The 18219-nt window shown below is 42.2% G+C and overlaps 1 protein-coding gene across 4 annotated transcripts in view; it reads left to right on the forward strand.

Annotated features, from left to right (window-relative positions):
* LOC127572797 (hyaluronan and proteoglycan link protein 1-like) overlaps positions 1-18219 on the forward strand; it is a 108035-nt gene that overhangs the window by 34603 nt on the left and 55213 nt on the right. For 3 of the 4 annotated variants that reach the window (XM_052020430.1, XM_052020429.1, XM_052020431.1), the window contains one exon: positions 15494-15637. In XM_052020430.1, coding sequence (XP_051876390.1) covers positions 15532-15637 — 106 coding nt within the window. In that variant the 5' untranslated portion in view covers positions 15494-15531. Of the gene's footprint in view, positions 1-14713; positions 14970-15493; positions 15638-18219 lie in introns of those variants that run through there. The other variant, XM_052020432.1, reaches the window with a different exon arrangement.

Genomic DNA, 18219 nt, shown 5'->3' on the forward strand with positions numbered 1-18219 from the left:
AGGCAGTCAGAGTGCATTAGTAAATGGAAGGTTGTATCTGCCAAACATGATCCAATTTTTTGAGGAGGTAACACAGAGGACTGATGAGAGAAGAGTGGGTTCTGAGTGGATTTTAACAAGAAAATGCTCCATATGGCAGATAAGTAAAAACCGATGAAATCCAAGAAGAAAGTTGAGGAAAAATCTTCTCACCCAAAGAAATGAGGGAACCTGGAAACCCAGAAAGAGTGGTGGAAGCAGAAGCTCGTCGAGGACTTGATTTGTTGTTTCCTACAGATTTATGTAGCTGACAATTTGCCAAATAGTCTTCTTCTTGGCCATATATTTCAATAATTCTGTGGAATATATAACACAATATCCATTACAGAACTGCCTGAAGATGCATCTTATCTGTATGGACCTACAGGAACAGACTAAATGTCTCAGACAGTGGCAGCATCTCAGTATACTCCCATTATACTTACCACCTTATTGTCTGCCTGCACTGCACTTTCCCTGTAACTGTAACACGTTATTCTTCATTCTGTTGTTGTTCTCCCTTGTACTACCTCATTGCACTGTTGTAATGAATTGATCTGCAAGACAGGTTTTTCTCTGTACCTTGGTACATGTAAAAAATAATAAACCAATTTACCAATTCACCATTACCAAGTAGGAACACCAGTATCTTCAATTCAAATGTATGTGTTAATCTTTTTCTTTTTGCTTTGGATGTGGATGACACTCCAATATATATTATTGATCTATCGTTTACATGAATGTTTTAAGAGTTAACCCATATTACGAGAGGGGTATTACATGCAGCTCAGACCAAGTACTACACTTGTAACCCACTGGATTTTTAAATTTTTAAGACAAATTAGCAGATAGCTGGTCATTGTTAAATTTGCTTTTATAAGTTGTCTATTTAGAATAAATATTTAGTGTTAAAATATTCAGTTTAGAAGTAAACTTTCAATGTGATAAGACATAATTTTGAAACATGAAATTATGATTCATGTATGATATATAACACTAATGAATTATTACAAACCTAAATTACCATTTAAATAGATTATCAGGGAATACATGTTTTAAAATCCTTGCAAAATATTTATGTACCAGTACAAGTTCAATAGAAAATTGGTATCGATGATTTTTACATCATACATCATAATAAATAATGTTGACATCATTTCACTGGGGATTCTGCGGTTTCCCATCCCTTCCTCAAGGTCACCCCACCGGCCACCAACTGATGTCCTGATCCAGCACAACAGACATACTTCATATTTCACTTGGGCTTTTGCAGCTTGGCTGGGTCTCCCATCACCAACATGATGGGCTGCAGCATAACTGTAATCAACTGTTTGGGATGGCAGTCGAGTGTTGTCACTTTGCAGTTATCTAAGAACCTGTTTTCTGTTTTGTAGGTCATTGTGGGTTATTGAATAAAGATGGGCTGAATTGCCCTTCTCACCTTGTCCCTTTCAAAAAGGTTGGAGGAATATTTTACCAAGATGATTATCAGAGGAGAAACAAGTAGGCTATGGGAAGGTGAGAGGATGACAGGCTTCTGTTAGTCCCGAGCATCTAAAATAGTAAGATCAGGAGGCTGTGAAGTATTAAGATACAGTGACACTAGAGATAAGATAAGTAGATAAGATAAGAAGACACTGCAGATACTGGGATATGGAACAAAAAACAACTGCTGGAGGAACTCAGCAGATCAGGCAGCATCAGTGGAGGGAAATGGACACTGGGTGCTTCAGGTCAAGACCCTTCTCCAGTCCAGATGAAGGTTCTTGACCTGAAATGTCAACCGTCCATTTCCCTCAAGTATTAAGATAGAATGTGCATCTAACTTGATTTATGATTGGTAATAATTTACATGCGCAAGAAACTTTAGTGATAGGTAATAAGGTAAAGACATTCCCATCATGTTCCTAAGAACCATAACTTAAGGATCTGGGTCAAAGCAAAAGTAAGAGCCTCAGTTACATCAGCCGGCAACCTATAGTTAATGCAGGCATCTTAGTGGGATTTCCAGTTGCACTAATCTTGGGGAAAGTCACAGGCCATTTAGTCTCCAAGAAAGGCAGAATTGAATGTCTGTGTGTAAGTGCCACCAAACATGAATTCTAATGTAAAAATATCAACATGTAAAATTGTCTAAAGCAAATTACAGTTCTTCTTTGTGGGATAAATCCCATCCAACCCTCTGATTACATTCCAATTTGATTTAATTTGTACAATGATTTCAGCATTAAAAACTTGCAGCAACACCAAATTCATCTCTTGAATCACATCACACTGTTCACTTGATCAGCCATGTGACTCTTTGTGACAAGACATTTACAGTCAGGAATATCAGGACTGAAATCTAAGCTGACTTTGTTAGCTATTTAATGCATTTCATATGATTAGATAAGCTTTCTTTATCAGTCACATGTACATCGAAACACACAGTGAAATGCATCTTTTGCGTAGGGTGTTCTAGGGGCAGCCCGCAAACGTCGCCACGCTTCCAGCGCCAACATGGCATGCCCACAACCTCCTAACCCGTATGTCTTTGGAATGTGGGAGGAAACTGGAGCATCCAGAGGAAACCCACACAGTCACAGGGAAAACGTACAAACTCCTTACAGACAGTGGCCAGAATTGAACCCGCGTCACTGGCACTGAAATAGCGTTACGCTAACCACTACACCACCATGCCTGCCCAAACATATAATTCTGTTTAATGGTACAATTCTAGAAAATGCCCCTTTGTGAGGACCAATGAGCAATCTTTCTTGATTTGAGAAATTAAGTCTCCAGACATCCCAAGGAAATAAATTTTCCACCATCACAATCCACCCTCTCCAAATGTTACAAATTCCACAATCCTGCAAACCCCTGTATAGGATAGAATATTGGATGAAGCTACAACTCGAATCATGCCCTGGTAATGCAGTGAGAAAGCCCAACCCCAAAATGCTCCTGACACCCTTTGACAGCAAGCAAAGTCGGGCACTTTGACGACTGTATAAGCTTTAAGTGAGTTTTAGTGGATTTTAAATCATGTTGACATTCAGGAGAATTTTAAAAACTATTACATTTGAAGCAAATACCTAAAAGCAAATAACTTTAAAATGGAAAAAGTAAATTTAACTAAAAATGACTGCACAACACATAAAAATAATTAGAACAGTACAGACAGGAACAGATCCTTCACCCACATTCTTTTCAGGGAGATAATTAAAAACTATAATAATTTTTAAAGAAACTAAGTTACCTTCCCATTTGCATCCACATTTTTCAGCTGATAACTCCATTGAAATAAATAGTATTTTGGATTCTGCACCAGGTCTGATCTGTTGCAGGATCTGGGATGTGATTCTGCTCTCTGGTGCTGGAGAACCTCAACAAGGTTGGGCTCAAATGTTGGTCGCCTTGTGGAAACTTGCAGCGCGGCTAACTAGCAGATTCAGCTTTTTGAATCCATCAGTAAGCCTTTGTGTTTGACAGGGCATGGTCGGAAGTCCGGCTCTTACCGCAGTTTAATCAGCTGAAGAGCAATAGTTCTGAGCAGGAACAGTGCATTAGCCACAGAGATCCAGCCCCTCGTTACTGCTCCTTCACAAATTAGTGGGCACACTGCACAAGTGCCGAGTAACCAACCATAGGCCTAGAATAGCTGTAGTGAAGCTGCTGTATCTCAGCAGTGCCACATCTGACCCATCCAACATCCTGAGCAAGTGATAGGATGTGGTGCAAGGCTGGCAGGAGCTGCAGGAACAGCTATGACTGAATCATGTCCAGCAGCCCACAGAGCTACAAGGTCACTTGAATTCCAGCTGACATAAATGGCAACCCTGCATCCAGATAGTGCACTTGCCCTTTCACATTGAAATTACATAAACAAGGTAAATTATAGGTTAGATGTTGTACGCAAACCACACTAAGGGGAAATGCCAGATCAGCATCATTAATGACAAAACACTCCATGAAACAAAGACCTCTATATTTTACCTTGAGGTTCCTTGTGTAATTGTATTCTGACTGCCACAGTAAAGCAGGCAGCACAATCAAAGACGCCTCCCACCCCAAACATTCTCTCTTCTCTCCTCTCCCATCAGGCAGAAGGTACAAAAGCCTGAAAGCACGTACCGCCAGGCTCAAGGACAGCTTCTATCCCGCTGTTATAAGACTATTGATTGGTTCCCTCGTACAATAAGATGGACTCTTGACCTCTCAATCTTCTGCATTATGACATTGCATCTTATTGTCTACCTGCACTGCACTTTCTCTGTAGCTGTGACACTTTATTCTGCATTCTGTTATTGTTTTACCCTGTACTACTTCGGAGCACTGTTGTGATGAATTGATCTGTATGAACGGTATGCAAGACAAGTTTTTCACTGCACTTCTGCACATGTGACAATAATAAACCAAGTTACCAATTTATGAAAACATGATGAAGGTTTGCTTTATTGGTGGCTGAGGAAATGCAGAGAGGGATTGCTGCAGATACTTTGCCCACTTTAAAGGCAAACCAGAAATTTAGATCAGTGCCACAGATGCTTCAGGAAATATGTGCTTTTGGCCTTCATGACCCTCAGTACCTTTCCCATCCATGCTTGGGTCTCTCATTTATGGGATTGTGCAGATGCCAATGAGTCCAAGGACTTTGGGTGTTATACTGCAGAGTACCTCTGATCTATTGAGGGTTATAAATTAATATTTTAGGATGCCAAAGAAGACGAATGATAACTGATAGCACCATGTATCTGCATTCTGCAGTCCCTAAGAAAGTGGCTTGAGCCAAAGCAGATAGTTGTCTCTGAGTGATCCCACCAAACTCCTTTTGAATTCAAGTAAATCAAGCACAGATGATTGGAACTAACTGAGACAAAAGAAAGACAGGAACCTGGTGGAATTCCGCAAAGCAGATACACTACTGCTCCGATATCTCACTCCTCCCCCAATATTCAACAGCCAAGATATTCCACAGCCCCGATATCCCAACACCCTGGTGTTCCATAGGCCTGGTCCTCCACAGTTTCTGGCCAGTCAGAACTGTAAGTGTCACGTTTCATGAATAAAGTATAGGCCACCTCTTTGATCCACCCAAGGACAGCAAATTAAATTTCTGATGTTCATTGCAACTTGCATTATTTGAATAGAAATATAAAATTGAAAGTTGTGGTAACCTCAAAGCCCACTGACAATGCTGTCTCTGTGCTCAGGATTGGTAAGGTGTTCCTAAATTGTTATCACTCCTGCACAATGTAAGTCTTTGAAATACACGTTCTTCAGTCACTGAGGTATAGCTGTACTTTCAGTCTGATAGATATCATTGTGACTGTTCTGAAAAGAATAATAACAGAAGTAACATGGTCAGGGAGTGTGGGTGAATTCCAGGCAAATCAGAAAGAACTGGTTTACACATTTAACGTCAATGCATTAGGACATGAATGCACAGCTTCCCATGGAGAAGGGGATTGTCTATTAACATAATACAGCATGATGGGTGGGTCGTAACAACAGTGGCATTGATGACCATCTCCAACAAAGACAGTCTACCACCTATCCTTGACACTCAATGATGTTACCTTCCTGAGGGTTCCTGCTGGTAACTTTCTGGCCATCACCAATGACCAGAAGCTGAAGTGTTCAATGACGTGAGTACTCTGGCTACAAAAGCAGGTCAGAGGCTGGGTTTCAGGTGACTCATTTCCTGACACCCCAAAGCTTGTCCAACATTCATAAGGCACAGGTCAGTGGTGTAGCGAAAATAATGGTCCACTTGCCCAAAACTGGGCAGCTTTAACAACATCAAAAGCTTCACATCATCCAAACAAAGCAAGCCTCCTGACTAATACCATATTGGGATTGGTATTGGTTTATTATTGTCACTTGTACTGAGGTACAGGGAAAAACTTGTCTTGTACACCGTTTGTACAGATCAATTCATCACACAGTGCATTGAGGTAGTACAGGGTAAAACAATAACAGAATATAGAGTAAAGTGTCACAGCTACAGGGAAGTGCATTGCAGGCAGACAATAAGGTGCAAGGTCAAACAAGGTAGATTGTGAGGTCAAGAGTCCATCTCATCGTAAAGGGAACAGTTCAATAGTCTTATCACAGTGGGGTAGAAGCTGCCCTTGAGCCTGGTGGTATGTGCCCTCAGGCTCCTGTATCTTCTGCTTGATGGGAGAGGGGAGAAGAGAGAATGACCAGGGTGGGTGGGGTCTTTGATTATGCCGGCTGCTTCACCAAGGCAGCGACAGGTATAGACAGAGTCCATGGAGGTATCCACCATCTTAAACATTCATTCCCTCGTTCACTGGCACAGACTGCCTGCGATGTGTTCCACCGACAAAATACACTTACACTTACTGGTCTGGACTACTCCAGCAGCACCTCCTAAACCACAGTCTCTGCCAACAAGAAGTATAAGGGCTTCAGGAGCAGAGGAATATCGCTACTGGTATCTTCTCCAGGTCACACATCAACCTGATTTGTAAATATATCACTGTTCCTTTATCATCCCTGTGTCAGGATCCTTGAACTCCTTCCTCAATAGAGAGGGTGCAGGAGGTGTGGATAGGACAAGTGGAATATCTCTGGTGGGGTGTAGCAAGGGTTGTCATGGTGATAAGCTGTTGATGAAGCCATATAGTTGATTGGTTAACAAGAGCATTCGAGAAAGACACTGCAAAACTACATGTGTAAGCTGTGAATGCAAAGGTGCAGGAATTGCACATTTGGCAGAGTTAGTGAAGACAGCCTGGGTTCAATTCCTGCCACTGTCTGTAAGGAGTTTGTACGTTCTCCCCGTGTCTGCGTGGGTTTCCTCCGGGTGCTCCGGTTTCCTCCCACATTCCAAAGACGTACGGGTTAGGAAGTTGTGGGCGTGCTATGTTGGCGCCAGAAGCGTGGCGACGCTTGCGGGCTGCCTCCAGAACACTCTACGCAAAATGATGTATTTCACTGTGTGTTTCGATGTACATGTGACTAATAAAGAAATCTTATCTTATCTTATATTGTAAATGGATGACCTACAGCAGTCGAGCTGTGACATGAACACAAAAAGCAAGTTACCTGAAATTGTTGATTTTGATACTGAATTCAGAAGGCTGCAATGTGCCCAGATGAAATTATTAACTCAGTTCTTCTCTCTTTAGAACATGGAACAGTATAGCACAGGAACAGGCCCTTCAACCCAGGATGTTGTGCCAAATTAATTAAACTAGTAATTAAATGCCCAACTAAACTAATCCCTTCTGCCTACACAATGTCCATCTCCCTCCATTCTCTGCACATTCGTGTGCCTGCCTAAGGCCCTCTTGAATGCCTCTATTGTATCTGCCTCCAACCCCACCCCCGGCAGCACATTCCAGGCACCCACCACTCTCTGTGTAAAAAAAACTTGCCCCTCACATCTCCTTTGAACTTACCCACTTTCACCTTAAATGCACGCCCTCTAGTATTAGACATTTCAACCCTGGGAGAAAGATACCAGCTGTCTAATCCAGCTATGCTTCTCATAATCTTGTAAACTTGTGTCAGGTTTTTACTAACACTGCCTCAGTTATCGGATATTTTCTGCAGTTCTACACTTCACAGCTTTTACATGTTCTTTTGTCTGTTTTCTCTCTCCCTTTCTCTCTGTCTGTCTCTTTCTCCCTCTGTCTTTCTCTCTCTCTCTCTCTCTCTCTCTCTCTCTCCCCCTCTCCTCCCTTTCTCTCCCCTCCCTCTCCCCCTCCATCTCCTCCCCTCCCTCTCCACTCCCTCTCTCTCCCTTCGCTCTCACTCCCCTCCCTCTCCCCTCCCCTCCCTCTCTCTCCCCTCTCTCTCCCCTCCCTCTCCCCTCCCTCTCCCCTCCCTCACTCCCCTCCCTCTCCCCTCCCTCTCTCTCCCCTCCCTCTCCCCCTCCATCTGCTCCCCTCCCTCTCCCCTCCCTCTCTCCCCTCCCTCTCTCCTCCCTCGCTCCCCTCCCCTCCCTCTCCCCTCCCTCTCTCTCCCCTCCATCTCCTCCCCTCCCTCTCCACTCCCTCTCTCTCCCTTCACTCTCACTCCCCTCCCTCTCCCCTCCCTCTCTCTTCCCTCCCTCTCTCTCCCCTCCCTCTCCCCCTCCATCTCCTCCCCTCCCTCTCCACTCCCTCTCTCTCCCTTCGCTCTCGCTCCCCTCCCTCTCTCTCCCCTCCCTCACTCCCCTCCCTCTCCCTCTCCCCTCCCTCCCCTCCCTCTCTCTCCCCTCCCTCTCCCTCTCCCTCTCCCCTCCCTCTCTCTCCCCTCCCTCTCTCTCCCCTCCCTCTCTCTCCCCTCCCTCTCGCTCCCCTCCCTCTCGCTCCCCTCCCTCTCTCTCCCCTCCCTCTCTCTCCCTCTCTCTCTCTCACCTATCATTGGCAAGCCTGGTCTCACCCCATCAGAGATATTCCATGTCCAATCCACTTCATGGCTTAAAACTAACTTGATTTCTCTCTTCACCACTGCTGAGGAGGGGACTTCAAGCTTAAACATTCACTGCATTTCTTTCTACAGATTCTGCCTGACCTGCTGAATTTTACAGAATTGTCCACTTTTTTTTATTTCCAGCATCTGCAGTTTTTTGATTTTAATATTCACTTTAAATGTGCTTGGTTTGACTTCTCAGAAAACCAGCCAATGAAATCCAAAAGTGTAACAGTGTTAACCAGATGGCAACAGCTGACTGACCAGGATATGCCTGGTGTTGATTTGGAGAGAACTCAGCAGCCATAATCTGCAAATGGTCATGGTTTGTTGCTGTCAGCTCAAAACGGCAGAATAATGAACTCTGTATCTCCAGAAAGAAAGAGGCATGGGTTAGGAATGCATTGCTGCCATTGCAATTATTTTGTAAGATCAATTTGAATTTGTTGTCAAATATGTTGCAAAACAATCCTTTTCTTGCATTTGACCAACTCTTTTTTGCAATATTAATGCTTTGCAGCAGCTTCAAGTGAAATAAATGTTTGTGCCCTTTATTTCCTGGATAGCTTACTTAGGTCAGTCTTTTCAATCCTGACTTTCTACACTTTCTGAAGGAAAGTGTAGGATATTTATAGGCCTTTACACTGTCATCGTTTCATTATGGCATGAAAATGTAATTTTGAACAAGACCCAGGAATGTAATAACTTCTGCAAATATCCAGATGGTCAATCTGTTTGCCAATAAACTTGTCACCAATCATCTTGAGCTCATTATTCCAGACGGTTACTTGAAGACTTCTTGTGATAACAAAAAAAGTGACAGGCATGGATCATACATCCCTTGCAACTTGTGTTTTAATGTGGGCATTGTTTGCAAGGCTAACAATTTTTGCCTATCATATTGGTATTGGTATTGGTTTATTATTGTCACTTGTACCGAGGTACAGTGAAAAACTTGTCTTGCATACCAATCGTACAGATCAATTCATTACACAGTGCATTGAGGTAGTACAGGGTAAAAACAATAACAGAATATAGAGTAAAGTGTCACAGCTGCAGAGGAAGTGCAGTGCAGGTAGACAATAAGGTGCAAGGTCATAACAAGGTAGATCGTGAGGTCAAGAGTCCATCTCATCATATAAGGGAACCGTTCAATAGTCTTATCACAGTGGAACAGAAGATGTCCTTGAGCCTGCTGGTATGTACCATTAAGCTCCTGTATCTTCTGCCTGATGGGAGAGGAGAGAAGAGAGAATGTCCTGGGTGGGTGGGGTCTTTGATTATGCTGGCTGCTTCACTAAGGCAGTGAGAGGTATAGACAGACTCCATGGAGGGGAGGCTGGTTTCCATGATGTGCTGGGCTGTGACCACAACTCTCTGCAGTTTCTTGTGGTCCTGGGCAGAGCAGTTGCCATAACAAGCCATGATGCATCCAGATCGGATGCTTTCTATGGTGCATCGATAAAAGTTGGTGAGTGTCAAAGGGGACAAACCAAATTTCTTTAGCCTCCTGAGGAAGTAGAGGCACTGGTGAGCTTCCTTGGCCATGGTGTCTATATGGTTGGGCCAGGACAGGCTATTGGTGAAGTTCACTCTAAGGATAAATAGTGCTTGAGAAGATGGTGTTGAATCTTTCTTAAACTGCTGCAGTCCTTCTGGTGCAGGTAGTTCCATGTTATTGGATTGGGGATTCTGGGTTTTAGATTCATTGACAATGGAAGAATGATGTATATCAAGGTCAGGATGAAGTATGCCTTGGATGGATCCTCAGAAGGCAGCATTTCAATGAACAGCTACGTTCTCCTTGGTGATAGAGGTTGCAGGTTTGGGAGGTGCTGTTGGAATAACCCAGATGAGTAAGAAATCCAAACAGTAACTGGGAGCACATGCAAACTCCACATAGGCCTCATGTGGGGTCAGGATTGGACTTCAATCCCTGGACCTGGCAGGCAAGGTGCCACCTTACCACTCAAAGTCCTTGAGGTCTATCACTATTCCCTCATGGTTCACTGACTTTTGTGTCATCTGCAAATATTTTCATTCTGATCCAAACCATGAATAGATATTAAGAAAAACAGTCACCCTTGTACTGACCTCTGGGAAACTCCACTGTACACTTCCCTCCAGTCTAAAACACTTTCACCATTGCTCTGTATCTTTTGTAACTTTGTAAATTTTTTATCCATGCTGCCACATGGCCTTCATCCTTGATGACAAGCAGATTGTGTGTGTTATTAGTTTGTATAAGTCACCCTTCTGACCTGCTGGGCTTGTCCTCCTGCTCCGCATTTTAAAACTGCCACATTCCTCTGTCTCGGTTCTTTTGTCTATACAGATAATATCAGAAAATCTTGTTTGCAGTTTATCCCCACGGTCACCCTGGATTTACCCCATCAGAAACCTCCCCTTCCTGCCCTGCAGCTGTACAAGCTTCTTTTCTCTCCTTCCCCCACCATCCGGGACATACCCTCTTCTCGTTACTGCCATCAGGGAGGAGGTACAGGAGCCTGAAGACCCACACTCAATGATTCAGGAACAGCTTCTTCCCCTCCGCCATTAGATCTCTTGAACACTATTTTGTTGTTCCTTTTCTTTTGCAATACCTATTTATTTTGTAGTTTATAGTAAATTTTATGTCTTTTCACTGCACCGCTGCCACAAAACAACAAATTTCATGACATACAAGTCAGTGATAATAAACCTGATTCTGATTCTGATGAAGGGTCTCTGACCTGAAATGTTGACTCTGTTTTCTCTTCCCAAAGATGCATCCTGACCTGTTGAGTGTTTCCAACATTTTCTGGTTTTGCTTTCGACTTCCAGCATCTGCAGTTCTCTGAGTTTCATATTGAGTTGCATCTTATTATGTGCTTCTGGAAGTCCATTTGCACCAACTCAACTACCCTCCTGTCATTAACCCTCTCCATTACTTTATCATCACATAAACTCCATCTAGTTAATCAGAAACAATTTGCTTTTAACTGATCCACGCTGACTTTCTCCAATCAATCCATGTGCCCAAATGACTGATAATTCTGTTTCTGAATGTTGCTTTTGGAACTTCCCCATCATCAAGTTGAACTGAGTGATCTGTAGTTACTGAGTTTATTCCTATATAATTATTTGAAGATGTTGGCATTGATACCTCCCTGTCATACAGATGATGATAAACCGAACTTTGGGGGTTACATTTTAGTGAAAAGTAGATTTCCAAATTTGAATAGTGTCTGCAGATGCTTATCTGAGAAATGCATGCCAAATGTGTTTGTCACATGTGATTTGGAATTGTAAGAGCTGTTCTAAATATGTCAGAGTCCTCTTATGGCAGTTGTGGAAAGACATTAATTCTGACTGTTGGACTTCCTTTGTGCAGAATGTTGGTTCAATCACGTTAAAGGAGAAGGCAGCTCTGCAGGCCAGGACTGTGTTGATAATATAACACACAACAACTCACAGCCACACATTTAATGTATTAAATAAACAGTGGAAAATACTTGTCCTCAATGGAATTCCTTGATGGACTTCTACGAGGATGTTGCCAGGACTCGAGGGCCTGAGTTACAGGGAGAGGTTGGTCAGGCTAGGTCTTTATTCCTTGGAATGTGGGAAAATGAGGGGCAACCTTATAGAAGTGTTTAAAATTATGAGAGGCAGAGATAAGGTGGACGGTAACAGTCTTTTCCCCAGGGTAGGGGAGTCCAAAACTAGGGGGCATAGGTTCAGGGTGAGAGGGGAAAGATTTAAAAGGAACCTGAGAGGCAAATTTTTCATGCAGAGGGTGGTGAGTGTACGGAACGAGCTGCCAGAGGAAGTGGGTGAGGCAGGTACAACAGTATCATTTAAGAAGCACTTGGACAGGTCCATGGAGGGGTGGGGCTTGGAGGGATATGGGCCGAATGCAGGAAATTGGGACTAGCTGGGTGGGCACCGTGGTCGGCATGGACTGGTTGGGCCGAAGGGCCTGTATCTGTGCTGTATTGCTCTATAACTCTATAACTCCATGCTAGAGGATTGGCTCAAAGTCAGGGTAAATGAATTAGTTTCAGGTTGGCAAGCCATAAGTAATGGGGTGCCTCTGTGATCAATGTGGCAGCCTCAATTATTTATTAGCTACATTAGTGGAGTAGATGAAAGTTTTGAGTGTATAGTGGCGGAATGTACAGAGGTAGGTGGAGAAGCAATCTCGGAGAGGATACAAATAATCTACAAAGAGCTGGAAGCAGGTTGAGTGAATGGACAAGAAAATTGTCCAATGGGATATAATGTGGGGAATTGTTGTGGAAGAAACTTAAAAAAACAACATATTGGCGGGCACAGTAGTGTAACGGTTAGTGTAACACTATTACAGCGGCAGCGACCTGGGTTCAATTCCCACCGCTGTCTGTAAGGAGTTTGTATGTTTTCCCCATGACTGCATGGGTTTCCTCTGGGTGCTCCGGTTTCCTCCCACATTCCAAAAACGTACGGGTTAGGAAGTTGTGGGCGTGCTATGTTGGCGCTGGAAGCGTGGCGACACTTGCAGGCTGCCCCTAGAACACTCCACTCAAGAGATATATTTCACTGTGTGTTTCGATCTACTCCACTAAAGTAGCTAATAAATAATTGAGGCTGCCACACTGTCACTGAGGCACCCCATTACTTATCGTTTGCCAACCTGAAACAGATCCATTTATCCCAATTGTAAGCCAATCCTTTATCAATGCCAACACCTTCAAAAAAAACAACATGGGAATAAACTCAGTAACTACAGACTAGTCAGTTTAACTTGATGAGGAAGTTCCAAAAGGAATAATCAGGAACAGAATTAGTTGGGACTGTGGAGGCTGAGTCACTGAATATGTCTTCACTGAGTAGCCAAGATAGATTTTAGATGCTGTCACTGTCAAAGGGGGAACAGGTAAGAAAGTGGATCTGAGGCCAAGAACAGATTAGCGATGATATTATTCAACGGCTAACCAGGCTCTATTGTCCACTGCTGGTCCCATTTCTTACATGTTTTACATCTTACATGTTTCTGTGGGAATACTTCCTCACCATTAGAGATGCACGAACAATATAGGACATTATTTACAGTCACAGGGTCACACAGCAGGGGGAAAGATCTTGGACCGACTGAGTCTGTACTGATCATCGAGCACCTATCTATACTAATCCTACACTGACCCTATTTTATTCTCCCCAAATTCCCATCATCTGCCCCAGTTTCTACCACTCGCCTACTTTACAGTGGGCAATTACCCTGACAATCCATGCATTTTTGGAATGTGGGAGGAAACTGCAACACCCAGGGGAAACCCATGTGGTGATACTGAAAGCATGCAAACTCCACACAGACAGCACCGCAGGTCAGAATTGAACCTTGGTCACTGGAGCGCAGAAGCAGTGGCTTTACTAGCTGCTCCACTGACTGCCCATTTCCTTCAGGAGCTTCAGGCAGAAATCACTTCACCCAACTTGCACCATTTGAACTTCATTGCCAAGTCCCTATTACTTCTCCTGTCATGATCTGTCCACTGAATGTCAGCTGAACAATGAAAATTAGTGCCAGTAGGTGCTGCTGCTCTGAGTTCCTACTTTTCATACTCCTACTCCCTTCTGGCTAACATGGGTATATACTTGCTTGGTGGCCTGGTAGTTTGATGAGAGTGGAGGAGAGTGCTAACTTAAACACTGATTGCAATTTTAAATTATGGGCACTGAGAATGTTCAGCTAAGTCAAATTCAGTGCTTCCTGGGGTAATCATAAAGAGTCAATTGTAATACTGACATTGGCCTAACTGCATCTCTCCTGCCAAGCTGGACAGATGGTAAGGTGACAACCTTGTAAACACCCCTCCAGACCATGGTGAAGGATATATCAGCACAGGAGCAACATGTTTCATGTGAGGCAACTCACCCCTGTGTTTTAAAAACGAATGGCTAAAATTTAATTTTTAGTATCACCTTGTACTCTGCTATGTGACAATTTCAATACATACATTAATACAGTTTCATTGATAGTGTTTTAGGATCTTTCATTAGTGCACTCTGTCCTTGTGAAGTGAGTGTGGTGATAGATTCGGTTTTAACAATGCCTTTCGTGGTGCAGTTTAGTCCATGTGGACTGCAGCACATGCTCAGATCTTTCCAAATTATTGCATGTCATTCTCTTGTTCACCAGTGACAGGGGCAGGCAAAATAACCTACAACTGCTGTAAGAACTAGATATAAATATGGTTCTGAAACAGAATCTGCCTTATTTTTATGCAGTCTGTTAATTGCAATGCAGTGTTCTCAGAAGCCTTTTTTATGTATCACATATATTTGTGATGGCAATTAGCTTAAATCTAATGGCTGTACAAAGCCTGGTTGTGCCTTTCTGCTGCATGCAGCTTTGCTGACTGCGGACACACTACCTGGCACATTGAGTTTGTGCGTCAGCGTTCTAGGTTAGAAATGAATGAAAAATCAATCTGTGTGACTGCAGTGCTAGCTCTGTCCACTCTAACCTAGTTTCAACATTATCTTCTACATTGCTACTCCAAGTGATAGCACTGTTTAAAATGGTGAGTAGACATCAAGAGTTTTAGTTTCATGTTTCAGTTCTGTCTGAAGGGTAAAAGTAAAATGCTGCAAAGGGTTTTCTGCAGTTTTGAGGATATTACTGATTCCAGTGTTGAACTGTTCCTAGCACTTTGTCATGTCATTCTGGCATTTCATACCAAAAGTAAAATATATGGAATAGTCATATGAAAATATTGTATGCATTAACCCAATTAATGCTAGAAACAAGACTGTTTCTACTTGTCTCTATAGTATGACTGTTCTTAAATAAGTGACAACTGTATTTGAAACTATTCTTTAGCTGTTTTTTTCTCTGTAACTTAAGTGTGAATTTTGCTAGAAAACTCCTAATCTTACAAAAATTAGATTTTAATAACAATTGATATTTCATGTTAGTACTTAACCAGCCAAATTTCACTGTGGAGTAACATAATGATCATTGTGTGTACTTGACTGCAGTATGTTCAAGACAATTTGCAGCTGCTGAAATCTCTGCTCATTTATTCAATTACCCAAATTCCTTCAGTTTTTCCCACAGTGAAGTGAATCTCCGCAGCCTCAACAATGACTTCTCTGCTGTTACTTGCTCTGCTGTCCGTCTGCTGGGCTGATTCTCATTTCAACCTGAACTCTACAGAGTCAAAATACTTCAGAACTATCTACGTTGCAGGTAAGGGCACTAAGGGTACAGGCAGGGGGCTGAGCAGGACAATTTACCTTTCTTTAGTGAGTATCAGGCATTGTATTATACTTCCACTGATTCTTGTATTTATGGATTCCATTTGATTTAACTCATTCTGCTTAAAAGATTATAGAAAGTATTTAATTTATAAAGTATACATTGATGTTTAAAGTATCATAAATTATATAGTAAATGCAATTTATTATACATCATATATAGATTATATGTAGAAATTGCAACACATATAAGTTATTAGATCAATTGTTTTTCCCTATTACTGCAGTTGTTCTCATATATGCCTGATAATTATTCCACTTATATCTATTTTAAGCAGCACTCACCAGGTACCAAGCAAAATTTTTCCACCTCATCCTTCCCTGGCATATCCTGTTGAATTAATATAACACTTGCCTTCTTCACAGTAGGTTCTCAGTTTTTGATCAGTTTTGCCAGCTGTTGTTTCTTTGCCTCCTGTGGATGTCTCAGATATAATGAAATCTTTGGCCTTGAATTTGTACAGATCACAGTGCAAGATTCCAACCATCCCAGATTTTGCCACTCTTTCTGTGTGAAGGAAAGTTCATATTTAGAAAGCCGGCTGATCACATTACTCAGAAGCTTCCCAAAATCTTTCACAAAAAAATGGTGGCTGTGTTTAAGTTAGAATGGCAGCCATTTTGCAGCCATGCTGAAATCAGAAATGAGATGCATGACTAAAATACTTGGCTTTTGTTAAGAGGTGAAACTACCATTAGATAATTCCCTGTCCCTCTGTAATTAGTGGTCTATAACCATTAATGTTCACCTGGATCAGTGGAACAAACGAGTAAGATCTTGGTTTTTCAGCTCACCCAATGGATGCCTTCTCAGAGAGTGCAGTAATACCCAGTACTGCTGTGAATTCCCTTCTTAGATAACGTGCTCAGGTCTTGCAAGTTCTGAAGATCCACAGATACCACAATTTACTAAACCAAATATCACATTTGCTAAGGCACAATTATAGAACTGGCAATCAAAATATGGTAATTCCTTTCTTATCAGAAATCTGCAAACATCTTGTTGAATTCCATTGGCTAAAAATCACAGAAGCAAAACCCTCCCTGATAATTGTGAACATAGCAAATTTAGTTTCACCCAACTAACTTTAAGACACATGATGGATTTTCCTTGTTCTTGGTAACAGTTACAGTTGACTAAATAGCACACACTGACATTTTGGTGCCTCCTTGTTCTCTTTATATAGTTTTTACGATGTTGAGGATGCCATCACAAAACTAACCCCTTTCTTTTAGGATTCAATGGGAATTAAATGTCTTTACTTTTTGGCTATATTCTGTTTTCTGATTCAGTAGCCAAGATGTAGATGCAACTAATAAAATGATAGAGGAAAGGACCATGGGGTTAAAGAATAGGGAAATCAAGCTACAACTGAACATTACATTGGAGAGACCATATCTGGAATATTAGGTACAATTGCAGTTTCTTTATTTTAAAAAAATGTATTTGCTTTAGAAGGGATTCAGAGATTGATTCCTGGGATGATGAGGTTATCTTATGACGATTGACTGAGGAGGGTGAATCTGTACTCATTAGAGTTTATAAGAATGGTGATCTTATTGAAATATACAGGACTTTAATGGGGCCTGACAGGGCAAATGCTGAGAGAATGTTTCCCTTCATAAAAGAATCTAGAATCAGGTGGCTTAGCTCTGAAACCAAAGTCACACGTTTTGTGGAGGATTTTTTTTCTCCCAAAGATCCTTGAATCTTTGGAGTTTTCTACCCCAGGGAGGTGTGGAGGCTGAATCACTGAATTTATTCATGGCTGAGATGGGGAACTTTTTGTTGCTGAGATAAGATCAGATCAAGCACAATATTATTAAACAGTGGATCATCCTCGAGGGGCTATACGCCCTACTTATTCCTTATGAGGCAGTATCATTGTTGGACTGATGACTCTAACACAGGTTATCATTCCATTCAGCTGATAACGGGGGTACCTCAAAATGCTATAAAAACAGTACTTTCAAACAAATGGATGAGTAGCACCTGCCGGCTGTGAGAGGGAGGCTTGCAACGTTTCCAGTCTCCAGATGGTGCAGGCAGTCAAAACAGCCCTTACCTATTATGCCATTGACATCTTTAACTCCCCATGTGCAATTGTTGTGAACCATAGCATGGAGAGGAGGTGACTGGCACTTATACAATCATAATTACCACCAACTGCATCAACTGTCTTCTGGAGAAGCTTGTTTAGCTTTGATTATTCATTCAGTTTTACACAGATGCGAAAGGTTATTGATTAGACACACACTTAATAACACACCCATGCATAATCCAATGGCTTGCATTAACCACAGAGAATGCAGCCCCTATACATGCAGATGGATTGTGGCCAAGACTTGAAATCACATTTGTCAGTTCATGATTTCCCAACGGTTCGCACAACAGCTTTGCTTTGAATCTGTTCAGTTGAAGTGAAAAAGTGGCATTTGTTAGAACACCTGCAGTATACTATCGTGATTCATATCCCTGATGAGGTAATCCCTGCACTGATCCAGGGAAAAGGT

The sequence above is a fragment of the Pristis pectinata genome, chromosome 7 (assembly GCF_009764475.1).
Source record: "Pristis pectinata isolate sPriPec2 chromosome 7, sPriPec2.1.pri, whole genome shotgun sequence".
Taxonomy (NCBI): Eukaryota; Metazoa; Chordata; class Chondrichthyes; order Rhinopristiformes; family Pristidae; genus Pristis; species Pristis pectinata.